Source organism: Scyliorhinus torazame, chromosome 1 (assembly GCF_047496885.1).
Source record: "Scyliorhinus torazame isolate Kashiwa2021f chromosome 1, sScyTor2.1, whole genome shotgun sequence".
Classification (NCBI taxonomy): Eukaryota; Metazoa; Chordata; class Chondrichthyes; order Carcharhiniformes; family Scyliorhinidae; genus Scyliorhinus; species Scyliorhinus torazame.
In genome coordinates this window covers 362,510,720-362,524,278 of record NC_092707.1, presented here as the reverse complement: position 1 = coordinate 362,524,278, position 13,559 = coordinate 362,510,720, and the positions used below count along the sequence as shown (strand labels likewise).

General features: G+C 51.0%; 1 protein-coding gene across 4 annotated transcripts in view; it reads right to left on the bottom strand.

Annotated features, from left to right (window-relative positions):
• Positions 1-13,559, bottom strand: part of LOC140426372 (tetratricopeptide repeat protein 7A-like) — a 515,720-nt gene that overhangs the window by 184,898 nt on the left and 317,263 nt on the right. For all 4 annotated transcript variants that reach the window (XM_072511044.1, XM_072511055.1, XM_072511074.1 and 1 more), the window contains one exon: positions 5,520-5,633. In XM_072511044.1, the coding sequence (XP_072367145.1) occupies positions 5,520-5,633 (114 nt within the window). The remainder of the gene's footprint in view (positions 1-5,519; positions 5,634-13,559) is intronic.

Sequence of the window (13,559 nt, the reverse complement as noted above, 5' to 3'; positions counted from 1 at the left end):
AATCCTCTCCAATAATTTCCCTACCACTGACGTAAGGCTCACCGGCCTGTAATTACCTGGATTATCCTTACTACCCTTCTTATACAAACAAACAATATTAGCTATTCTCCAGCCGTCTGGGACCTCACCTATAGCCAGTGAGGATACAAAGATTTCTATCAAGGCCCCAGCAATTTCCTCCCTTGCCTCCCTCAGTATTCTGGTGTAGATCCCATCAGGGTATGGGGACTAATCTACCTTAATGTTTTTCAAGACACCCAACACCTCCTCCTTTTTGACCTCAATATGACCCAGACTATCTAAACACCCTTCCCCAGTCTCACCCATTTCCTCTGGCTCCGTGCATAGATTCCCTCCCCTGTCCTTGAGTGGGCCAACTCTTTCCCTGGCTACCCGCTTGCTTTTTATATATGTATAAAAAGCCTTGGGATTTTCCTTAATCCTGTTTGCCAATCACATTTTGTCACCCCTTTTAGCCCTCCTGACTCCTTGCTTAAATCCCTTTCTACTTTCCTTATATTCCCCACAGGGTTTGTCTGCTCCCAGCCTTCTAGCCCTTACAAATGCTTCCTTTTTCTTTTTGACTAGGCTCACAATATCCCTCGTTATCCAAGGCTCCTGAAACTTGCCATACTTATCCTTCTTCCTCACAGGAACGTGCCGGTCCTGAATGTCTATCAACTGACATTTGAAAGCCTCCCACTTTCTAGATGTTGATTTACCCTCAAACATTCGCTCCAAGCTAGATTCTTCAGTTCGTGCCTAATATTGTTAGAATTAGCCTCCCCCCAATTTAGCACCTTCACCTGAGGACTACTCTTATCTTTATCTAACCGTACCTTAAAACTTAGTGAATTATGGTCACTGTTCTCGAAATGCTCCCCTACTGAATCTTCGGCCACCTGGCTGGGCTCATTGTCCAATATTAGGTCCAGTACAGCCCCTTCCCTACTTGGACTATCTACATATTGTTTCAAGAAGCCCTCCTGGATGCTCCTTACAAACTCTACCCCATCCAAGACCCTAGTGAGTCCCAGTCAATATACGGGAAGTTAAAATCACCCACCACAACCCTGTTGCTTTTACACCTTACTAAAATCTGCCTACATATCAGCTCCTCTGAACCCTGATGGCTGTTTGGAGGCTTGTAGTAAACCTCAAACATTGTCACTGCACCCTTCCTATTCCTGAGCTCTACCCATATTGCCTCGCTGCATGAGCAGTCTGAGATGTCCTCCTGCAGTAGATATTCTCCTTAACCAGTAGTGCAATTCCTCCACCCCTGTTACATCCCATTTCTATCCTGTCTGAAACATCTAAATCCTGGAACGTTTAGCTGCGAATCCTGTTCCTCCCTCAGTCAATTCTCTGTAATGGCAACAATATCATAGTTCCAAGTACTAATCCAAGCTCTAAGTTCACCTGCCTTACCGGATATACTTCTCGCATTGAAACAAATGCGCTTCAAACCACCAGTCCTGCTGTGTTCAGCAACATTTCCCTGCCTGCTCTTTCTCCGAGTCTTACTGGCTCCATTCTCTGGTCCCCCCTCAATTATTTCACCTTCTGACCTATTGCCCCGGTTCCCATGCCCCTGGCACACTAGTTTAAACTCTCCCGGGTGACACTAGCAAACCTCGTGGTCATGATATTTATGCCCCTCCAGTTTAGATGCAACCCGTCCTTCTTGTACAGGTCCCACCGGAAGAGATCCCAATGGTCCAGATATCTGAAACCCTCCCTCCTACACTAGCTGTTTAGCCATGTGTTAAGTTGTACTAGCACGGTAGCATTGTGGATAGCACAATTGCTTCACAGCTCCAGGGTCCCAGGTTCGATTCCGGCTTGGGTCACTGTCTGTGCGGAGTCTGCACATCCTCCCAGTGTGTGCGTGGGTTTCCTCCGGGTGCTCCCGTTTCCTCCCAAAGTCCAAAGATGTGCAGGTTAGGTGGATTGGCCATGATTAATTGCCCTTAGTGTCCAAAATTGCCCTTAGTGTTGGGTGGAGTTACTGGGTTATGGGGATAGGGTGGAGGTGTTGACCTTGGGTAGGGTGCTCTTTCCAAGAGCCGGTGCAGACTCGATGGGCCGAATGGCCTCCTTCTGCACTGTAAATTCTATGATAATCTATGATAATCTTCCTATTTCTGTCCTCACTGGCATGTGGCACAGGGAGTAATCCCGAGATTGCAACACTAGAGGTCCTGATTTTTAACTTTCTACCTAACTCCCTGAACTCCTGCTGCAGGACCTTATCACTCTTTCTGCCTATGTCGTTCATTCCAATATGTAGCACGACCTCTGGCTGTTCACCCTCCCTCTCCAGAATTCCCCCTACCCCTTCAGAGACATCCTGGACCTGGGTACGTGGGAGACAACATAGCACCCTTAGAGTTTCTTTCACGTCCACAAAAGTGCCTATCTGTGCCCCTGACTATAGAGTCCCCTATAAATATTGTTCTTCTGCCCTTTGTCCGTCCCTGCTTAACAACAGCCATGGTGCCATGGCTCTGGCTGCTGCTGCTATTTTCCCAATAGGCCACCCGCCCAAAAGTATCCAAAACGGTATATCTGTTCGAGAGGGGGACAGTCACAGGGGATTCCTGCGCTGACTCCCTGCCCCTTCTAGCAGTCACCCATCTATCTTCCTGCATCTTGGGTTTAACCACGTCTCTAAAACTTTTGCCTATGTCGCTTTCCGCCACCTGCATACTCCTCAGTGCATCCAAATGCTCCTCTAACCGATCCATACGGTCTATGAGGGGCTGCAATTGGGTGCATTTCCTGCAGATGTAGTTGTCCAGAATGCTAGAAGCTTCACAGACTTCCCACATCTTATAAGTGAAGCATTTTACTCCTCTAACTATAAATGTAAAATGCTAAATAGAGTAATTTACTGCCTCTGGTTTAGATATCCCTCTTCTTATGATGAAGTAATTAATTAATTAGTTTAATTTGTTTAACAAAGTTTTATTTTCAAATTGAGTGCAGATTCCCTGCCAGCCAACCAGGTCACAGCTTTCCAGTGATGTCACTTTTACAGTTTCTTTCACCTGAGGTCAGTAACTCTATTTTCTCACCGGCTGGAACTCCGCCCTCCAACTCTGCTCCCAGTCAGCTGCATTCTTTGTAAATTCCCGGCTTCCCTCACGCTCTTTGAAGACAGGTAGGAAATGAAGGGAGCACCTCGCTCCCTCCTCACCGACACCAAATCCCACTTTCGCACTCTAACGCTTGACCTTGACCTATGTTTCGTAAGCACTGATTGATTGGTGGAAACGGTGAGGTGATCCAGAAAGAACTGGAGGAGATACAGGGTTTACCTCAGTGATAATTCATCCCTATCCAAGCGCGATTCCTCCCAAGCCGTCAGTAGGACTGTCCAATGCATGCTCAGAGAGATGCAAAGTATTGGCTAAATCTGAAAGGAGGTGAACTTCAGTCATATGCAGACCACCAAGACTGTTAGAGATTCTACAATGCTCCGATATTCGACTACATGCCCGAGTCTACTAGTTCTTCATCAATTCTTGGTGCCGAAGAGTCAAATCTGTTCACAGGAACCACCCAAATTCTAGAGCACTTGGGTGGAGCACTTAGAATCCTAGAAATGATGGAGCACAGAAGGGAGCCATTCAGCCCATCTTGTCCATGCCAACCCAAAGACACCTGGGTGCCCTTCCTAATCCCATCTTCCTGAACATGGCCCCTACCACTGCTGCAACAGAACTCAAGGTGTAGTTGCAGGTACCTTTTAAAAGAGTTTAGGGTCTCTGCCTTTACCACCAACTCAGGCAACGAATTCCAGACTGCCATCACCCTCTGCGGAAAGGTTTTCCTTCATGTTCCCTCTAATCCTTCTGTCACTTAGCTTGAAACAATGACCCCTGGTTTTTGAACTCGCTGTCAAGCAAAATAGGCTCCTCCTATCTACTCCATAACCCTCACAATTTGTATATCTCAATCAGGTCACCCCTTAGCCTTCTCGATTCCAAGGAAAACAACCCAAATCTCTCCTCATAGCTAAGCCAACTTTGGATCCAAATCGCCACTGCATCCCATGGGTTTTTACTTTTTTGACCAGTCTACCATGTGGGACCTTGTCAAATGTCTTACTAAACTCCAAATAAACAACATCCACTACACTACCCTCATCGTTCCTCCTCATCACTTCCCAAAGAATTCAATAACATTTGTACGGCATGACTTTCCCTTAACAAAGCCATGCTGACTATCCCTGACTGGTCCATGCCTTTTTAAGTGACAGTTTATCCAATCTCTCAGGATTGATTCCAACAATTTGCCCACCACCAAAGTAAGACTAACCGGCCTAAAATTGTTTGTCATTTCCTTCATCATCTTCTTAAACAACAAAACCACATTTCCATTCCTTTAGTCCTCCAGCACCTTCCCGGTATCTAATGAAGATTGGAGGATAATCCTCAGAGCATCTGCTATTTCTTCCCTGACCTCCTTTAACGTCCTAGGAAACAACCCATCCAACCCTGGCGACTTATCCACTTTCAAGGATTCCAACACCTATAATACTTCATCTCTCATTCTGATTATTTAATCCAATATTTCCCACTGCTCCTCTTGGATTACTATACCTACATCATCCTTTTCCGTTGTTAAAAGGAGACAAAACAATTGTTTAAAACTCTTTCCATATCCTCTGCATCTTCACACAAGTTCCAATCTTTATCCCTGTAGGTCCCACTTTTTCCTTAACTACCCTTTTGCGCTTTATATACTGGTAAAATGTCTTTGAGTTTTCTTTAATCTTGCTTGCTAATATTTTTTCATGTCCTCTCTTTGATTTCCTTATTTCTTATTTTGCTTGATCCATGTATTTTCTATACTCCCCCAGGCTATCTGCAGTGTCGAGGTTTTGGTGATTGTCATAAACTTTCTTTTTCTCTTTAATCCTACCCTGTATTTTTCTAAACAACCATGGGGGTCTAGATTTGGCAGTACCATTCCTGTTTTTGAACGGAACATGTTTCACTTATTAGTGCTTCCCACTGGTTTACCACTGATTTATCCTTTTGCAGGGCCCGGATAGCTCAGTCGGGCCTTTTAATCTGAGGGTCCAGGGTTCAAGTTCCTGTTCGGGCAATGCGTTTTGGTGGGCAGCACAGTGGTTAGCACAGTTGCTTCGCAGCTCCAGGGTCCCAGGTTCGATTCCTAGCTTGGGTCACTGTCTGTGCAGAGTCTGCACATTCCCCCTCCCCCTCCCCCCCCCCCCCCCACCCACTACATCGTGACCTCCACTACTGGTGGCCGGCGGTGGCCATTCCCCCCTTACATAATTGTGTTGTTCCCCCATCAGCTAAAAAGGGTTGCTGACCTGCAGGTACTATTTCATCGCATATTGCAGGAGAATGCTTTATATACATCAAAGTGCTGGAACACATCCTCAAGCCATATTACAAACCCAGCAATTGGTTAAAACCTATTCTGCTTCAAAGGATACGAGAGTTTTGCCTTTTCTGTGAAGTACTAGTGACAGAACCTACCTGAAGTGTGAAGCATGTGCTATCTGCCACATGTTTAACATGTCTTTGCAGGTTTCAAGAGCTTCCTCAGGTCCTTTGTGAACTGCCTCAAGTTTGACTTTTGTGAAAAGTAAACTACAAAGAGAGAAAATAAAACAAAAGTATTAATTACTCGCATGGAATGCACCATCATGAAACACATTCTCGTGATTGACTTTAGCCAAGTAGAACAGACAGTGGAATTACATTTCTTTTCCCTTTAAAGTATCAGACAAATAAAATTATTCCAAGTAGGAAAGGGCTGTGCAGTGAATTAGGTAACGGCTGTGTTTCTTTGAGAAGTGGTTCAAATCCTGCCTAATTTGATCAGATGAAAGTCTCCCCTCTTATTTGATCTGATTGAAATGTGTAAAATTCGAACAGGGCTGGACAGGCGAGATGCAGGGAGGAGGTTTCCGCTGGTTGGGGTATCTAGAACCAAGAGGTCCTGGGTGCGATTCTTCCAAAACATTTCTAAGTGTGGTAGCAAGAGGGAACTGCAACGAGCTTCCCGGCGCTCGGCCCGCAAGATCGTCACCGTGATACAATGTTAATTGGTCCACTTAAGGTGGCCCCAGGGTCTTCACACCACAAATGAAGGCTGGCCAGCCGATTCGCCGGGAGCGCGCCTGCATAGCCAACCCCACTGAACTCGCAGCCATAGCGTTGGGACGATGGGTTGCACAATTCGGGGACGCAGACCGCAGGTGGCTCTTGGAGGCGGTCGAGACCAAAAGGGATGTCCTGTTCCCCCCAGGGTCCCAGAGGTTGAGCCAGTGCTGCCTGGGATGAAGTGTCAACACGCGATACGTGACCAGGAGGACCAGCACCCAGGGCCTTAAGGAGGCCAACGAACGGCACCGTGGTTGAGTTAACATTGCCTACCCCCCGCCCCCCCTTCCACCCGCGTGGACCACACATGCGTTCAACAATGCCCTCTGTGTCTCCACAGGAGAAGTTGTCTCACAATCGTCGGGACTGGGCCCAGGCTGGTGGCAGGGTGCCAGACATTAGGATCCTCACCACATTTAAGGAACGGGCCCTGGAGGTTACAGGGGTGGCGGAGGACAGAACGTTCACCGAGGACAGAACGGTCACCGACGTGGAGGTCGGCGCACGTGGCAGAGGTTAGGTTCCACCGGGCCCACCCAGATGGACTGTCACACATGAGTTGTTATTGCCATACCAAATGACCCATCCCTCCCACTGACCACACATCCATTCTCCCACAGGTCCTCAAGCTGGCGTTGCCATCCCATCTGGGATTGTTCCCCACACTGCCCACCATGAGGAGGAGAACTCCGGGGATGCCACCATCGACGTGTCACAGCGGTCATCCCCAACCGCAGAGACACGCACCTCGGTGGGCAATGTTAGTGGACAGGCTTCTGGGGTACATTCTGATGAGCATTACACAGTTGCTGATGCACATCCGGTGGAGGCAGAAACCTCCAGGCGAGACTGCAGTCAGAGAGCTGCTGTATCCCAGGTCCCAGCTGGATCCCAGTCAGATTCTGAGCCTCTGAACCAGGCTACCGCAGAGTTGCTGGAGATGTTAGGCTACGGGGGCAGGAGATGTCACTGGCAATGCATGGCACCGAGGCCAACACAGCTAGGATGTCGCCTGCAGTGGAGAGCCTGGTCAACGACGTCAGTAGCATTCGTGGAGGTGCCCAAGGCATCGCGCAGTCGGTGATAGCCATGGCTGAGGGCCTAGGTAGACTGTCCGACTCGATGAAGTGCATGACCCAGTGCCAGGATGACCTTGCTGAGGGACATGTCCCGGTCTCAGATGGGAATGACCGAGGCACTGCGGTGCTTGTCCCAGTCGCAGGTGGGCATTGCCGAGGCTCTGCAGAGCATGGCCCAGTCACTGAGGTGCATCGCTGAGGGCATCGGCACCATGGTGCAGACACTGGGGAGCCATCAGGGCTGGCACAGTCAGATGACGCGGGGGCAGCTGGGGCTCAAACCAGCTGCCCCTCCATCTCAAAGTAAACCCGGGGCCCTATGGGGACCGACTGGGAGGAGGCATTGGGTGCCAAACCAGACCCATCCCATGGAGTGGGGATGGTAGCCACCAGCTCCCCCAAGTTCCACCCCTCTGATGACGCCACATCTCGCAGTCAGCACAAGGGACAGTGTGCCAAGGCTGTGCATGTGCCGCCAGCAACCCGTGGTGAGGAGAGTGGGGCAGTACCCTCGGAAGAGTCACCTCTGTCACATTCTTCTGCTATGTGGGTCGACCTCCAAAACCTTTGCATGCCCCTCTCGCCCCCCGCCCCAGGCACACCGTGAAGGTGATGGGTATGAGCGAGCACTCAGCAGACAGGAAGGGCTCAGGCTATGGCATAGATTGAGGAGCACCAGCGCCCAGCTCTCTCTTATCATCACCCCCCTGTCTTCGACAGTGACCCGCTGACAGTGCCGGTCCCAGTACCCAAGATTGATGTAACACAGACCCTGGGGGGGGGGGGTGGGAAAGGGGGTGGGGGGAGAGAAACGATGATGTGAGGGTAGCGTTGACGGACCAGGCCAGGCCCTATGTGCAGTGGGCAAGTATGAGGGCCTACCTGACCTTCCATGCTTGCCAGACCCTCGCCGCTGTCACCTGTCAGCCTCTGGCTGGTCCTCCGGTTCCTCCCTGGCCTCGTCCTCCAGACCCTGTTGGTGCAGCACCTCATCATCACCCTTGTCCTCCTCCTCGGAAGTGGCCACATGTTCCTCATCCTCCACCTCCAGCATGTTGTCCCGCTGCTGTGCTAGTTTGTGGAGGACACAGCAGACCGCCAAAAAGCAGACGACCCTCCAGGGGTGTACTGCAGGCGCGGGTGAGGCATCAGAACCGCATTTTAGGCTGTCCGATCCACCGCTCAATGGCAGACCGAATAGCCACATGGGCCTTGTTGTATCAGGTCTTTACATCGGTCACCGGCCTCCATACTGGCGTCATTGGTATGACCCTCAGCTGGTATCCCTTATTCCCCAAGAGCCACCTGGCCATCCTGGGGTGGTCCTCGAAGAGGCCGAGGATGTCTGACTGCCCCAGAATGGAACTGTCATGCACACCCCCTGGGAAGTGAACACACGTGTGCATGATCTGTATGTGGTAGTTGCACACGAGCTGAATATTCAGGGAGTGGAACCCCTTCCTGTTAATGTAGGGCACTCGTAGATTGCCTGATGCGCGCAAGGTGACGTGCGTTCAGTCTATCAGCCCCTGGACGTACAGCATCATGGAAATGGCAGAGAATCCTGCTGCCCAGGCACCTTGTTGGGCTTGGTCCATACCAAAATTTATATAGTTTTCAGGCATCCGTGACCTGTTGGATGCACCTGTGGGCTGTGGCCTGCAAGATGTCACACAGGTCCCTGATCAAGCCCTGGAAGGATCCTGAGGTGTAAAGGTTCAGGGCTAGACGGCCATAGAGAGCGGGTCTCCTCACCCTCCATGTGATGCCAAGTCCATGAGGACATGGCACAGGTGCCACACTATCTTCTTGTTGAGGCAGAGCCTCCTGCAGCTGGCACTGTCTGTCATCTGCTCACATGGCCAGCAACGCCTGTACACCCTGAGCCGTCACGGGCCTCCCCCTCTGGGTCTCGCCCTGGCCTGATGGGCAGCTGGGTCCGATACATATGCCGCCACCTCAAGCCTCTGTAGATGCTGCTGCTGCTGCCGCCATCTCCGGCACCTGGCTGTCCAGCCTACCAGCAGCACCACTAGGGCTCGTTCTGCGGGGTCCAAAATACCGTCCATACCGTTCAATATCTGTAAGGAATTGGGAGATGGCGTTAGACTGACAAACAAGGTGGCTCCCACCTCAGGACCTTCCATTCCCCTATTGATGCCCCCATCTCCCTTACATCCAGTATGCACTGCCCATGCACACCCGGCCGCAGCGGGGCCCCCCCGCAAACGGACGCCAGACCCCGTAACCCTGACACCCGCACATAACATTACCTGGACCAGGCACTGGTCTCCTCCCCATAGCACTACCCAGCCTCCGGCCATGGACATGTTCCCCGGAGCTGTGTCCCATCCCCTGGGTGTTCTGATGTTTCGTGTGTGGTGTTGCCTCCTGCAGTGTTCAGGCATCAAGGTGTGATTGGGGTGCTAAGCAACGACTTCCACACACTACATGGCCTGCCCACCCACAGGAATCCACTTGGGATGTATGAAGTGCTCACTTAACCACAATTGCTAATTCAGCAATAGCCTTCAGCCGCATGGCCTGAGGCCTCCGCAGTCAGTAGGGGTTATGGGTGACAGGCAGGGGCAAGGGTTGACCCCAGAACAGGGACACACGATCCACAGGTTGGCATGGAGGAGCCGAGCGCAGTTGTCCCCCCCCCCCCCCCACAACTCCGACCCACTCCCATGGCGGACCACCCCAACCAAGGGTGCGCCCAATTCTTGGTTGCCCACCCCCCTCCCCCATTACCATCAGAGCACAGAGGTGGCAAGCCCAGTGCCTCCAGGTTCTTTGCCGGTAAGCAAAAATGGCTGCTTGACTCCTTGCCGAGCGCAGAAGGCCTTCTTTAAAAAGGAGTGCTAATCGGTGCCAGAGTGACCACTTGGCAGCTGGATCACGGGAGGCTGTTGGATATGGAGTGGCTCCCATGAATTGTATGGAAATAGGGCCTAAGTGGTGATTATTGGCTTCCCGTCATGCTACGGCGAGATCCCGATTTTGCCTACAGGAGCGGGTCGGTTGCATCACAATTGATTTGGTGCCCGGCGCGGTTCTCGTTTTTGGCCTCTCCTGCTACTCACCAGCCTTGTTGCGCTCTCACCCGAATGCAATGAGGCCACTGAATTGCGCCCATTGAGTCAGAATACAGATTAGACCATTTAAAACAAAGTGTAGTGAACCTGTGGAATTCTCTTGCACAGAAGGCAGTGGAGACCAAGTCACTGAATGTATTCAAGAAAGATATAGATAACTGTTTAGATTTTAATGCCACAAAGGAGTATGGGGACAAAGTGAGAATGTGGCATTGCGATAGAGGATCAGCCATGATCATATTGAATGGCAGGGCAGGCTCCAAGGGCCAAATGGTCTACTCCTGCTGCTACTTCTAGGGCGCGATTCTCCGCTCCCGCGACTAAGTGCCCACGCCGTCGTGAACGCCGTCGAGGTTCACGATGGCGCGAAACGGCCCCGATCTCGGCCGATTCAGGACCCGAAAATGGGCCAGGATCGGGGCCGCGAGAAACTCGGGGGTGAGTCGCAAAAGCAGCATCGTCAGCGCGCGCCGGGCATTGGCGCCGCATAAAAGCGGCGCTGCGTCTTCCGCCGCCTAACTGGCGTCACCCACGCATGCATGGTTGCCGTCCTCCCCGAGGCTGCCCTGTAAGAAGATGTCGGATGGATCCTGCGGGGCGCGGCGGAAAGGAGGTCCTCCTTCAGAGAGACTGGCCCGTCGATCGGTGGGCACCGATCGCAGGCCAGACCCCATTTGAGTGCAACCCTGGTGAAAGAACCCCTCTCGCCCCACCACAGGCCGCACCCCCCCACCCCCCCCCCCCCCCCCCCCAGCGTTCCCGCGCTGTTCCCGCCGACAGCGACCAGGTGTGGATGGCACCGGGGGAAGCCGCCTTTTTGGGCAGGCCGCTCGGCCCATCCGGGCAGGAGAATAGCAGGTGTAGCGGAGAATCGCCATTTTGGGTGTCCCGGGCGATTCTCCGGCCTGCGCCGTGCAGAACTCGACGGGGCCATTCCTGCTGCTTGGGTGCATCGCGGGAGGGCGTCGGACCGGCGTCGCGGCGAAAAATGGTGCGGCAGGCGATTCTCCAAACCGGCGCGGGAGCAGAGAATCGCACCCCATATGTTTTGATTTGTCAAGTGATTGAAGAAGACATGGGCACACAGCATGATGTCATTAGTATCATACAGCCAAATTCACTTAAATATCTGTGGATAGCCCCATTTGTAACCAAACAAAGAAGAGGTTATACGTAGTCGAGGTTGCAATAATATTCCATTGTAAACTGTAGTGAAAGTCTGTGGAAAGGATACAAAAGCCTTGAATATAAATCCTCATGCCTTAAAAGGTATATATAATGGAATACAGTAAACATGGGGCTGGATTCCCTGTTTCAGGGACTATTTTCCCACCCCGTCGTGAAAACTGTGGCCTTTTGCATCAGAAAAACTGCGTCAAAAGGTCACATATTCACAGCCCTGCAGGGGGCTAGCAGGGACTATTTCCCAGCCCGTCGTGAAGCTCACAGCTCCAGCTGCCGATACAGCCCCCCGCACTTCTGGGTCAGAGGCCGCGCATGCGCACGGCGGCGGCCTCCAGTGGTCGCGCCGTGCTCCATGGCGGACTCAAACCGCGGAGCTGGACCGCGGAAATAGTGCCCATGATCGGCCGCGCGCCCAACACGGACCACCCGCTCAAAACACCCCGGACCCGTATGAGGCCCCCCTGCACTCCTATCAGCCCGTCCCCGACCATGGCGGCCGCGGACTGAGTCTGCACCTTCACGAGTATCCCGAACGGCAGGACCGTGAGTGGTCCACGCCATCGGGAATTTGGCCGGTTGGGGGCGGAGAATAGCGGGTGAGCATCTGGAAATGGCCGCAGGTGGGGGATACACGGCGCGGCATACTCCCTGAGTACGCCGCTTTTCGGGGGCTGGAGAATCAAGGCACTGCTGCCGGTCCCGATTCCATGTGTGGAACTGGATTCTCCGCCCCGGCGCTGGACGCGATTTTGGTGTCGGGGTACGGAGAATCCAGCCAGCATGTCAGGAAAGTGCCATACCTTCTTATTCTTTACAGTATATACAGAAAAGGTAATCATTTTAGTTTCTCAGTAAACTGGAATGCCCATTCAGGTCTGCACATAATCAGGAATGTTTTGGCCAACAATAAACCACACTTTGAGTGACAAATGTTTTAGAAATATGGCTTATTTATTAGTGATGTATTTCCTATGGACTCTATTTGCAAAAAGAAACGTATATAGTCACCTGTGGTTGACCCACTTGTCCCTGGTCGGCAAATCTAAGCCTTGAAGCTAACTGGAGGAATGCCTGTTGGCTCCAGCTGTCAAGCGGAGGGTTGCTGAATTGGCAGCAACTGAGTGGAACTGGCTCTAACTCTGTAGAATACCATCTCTGGCACAAAGCTCCTCTTGAATTCAGAGCCAAAGCTCATCCCTTGGACACCTGTCCATATCAAGAACGAACCAAGTATTTAAACTCTGACTATCACAGCAAAACAGTGTCAACCCTACCCATAAAAATCCACGGGTTACTCCGCTAGCACTGAAACTAACTTTAGGGCCAACATATGTACCTGATATGGCTCAGTGTTAAAGGTGAAGGTGGCGACTAAACAATTTCCTCCCACATACCAGGACAAAGCGCCTAAGGACAGAATGTCCACTGTTTTGCGTGTAACCTACTCATTTCCCATGACACTCATTGTCACAATTGGGCCTAGAAAAACATTTAAGAAATTCAGTCGCTGACAGCTTTTTAAAAATTAAGCTGCTGGAATCTATAAACCAATTCTGCTGCACTGAACGACCTGCATTAAATTACACAGAAGGGGAGGCAACATCAGTCAATTGTTCCATTTGCTATCTGTAGTTTAGATCGGTCTCCTCACATTTCACAAGCGATTTGTGGATCCACACAGATTACCTAATTTGAGTTGTGGCTGCATAAAAATAAAATATTAGTACAGGATGAATCAGCATCAACAAAATTTATTAGGAGGAAATACCTCTCCCCCAACCACCGTGCCCATTCTATGTAATAAATATATAGAATAGATTCTCAGATGTTGCAGGTAACTAGCCCTTTTCTATGCTTCAAAAGTTATTTGTGCTCATGATCAGTCCACAGCAACAATAACTGTCCGCAAGTTACTGATTCTTAACTTTTAGTAAAAAGGAACTTGCCACACTGCTGTTTTGTCATTTAACATGTTTAAGTAGAATTGGATGAATAGCTGGTCAGAAATAAGAATTGAAGGGTTCAAGGATAAAAATGAATGATGGAAT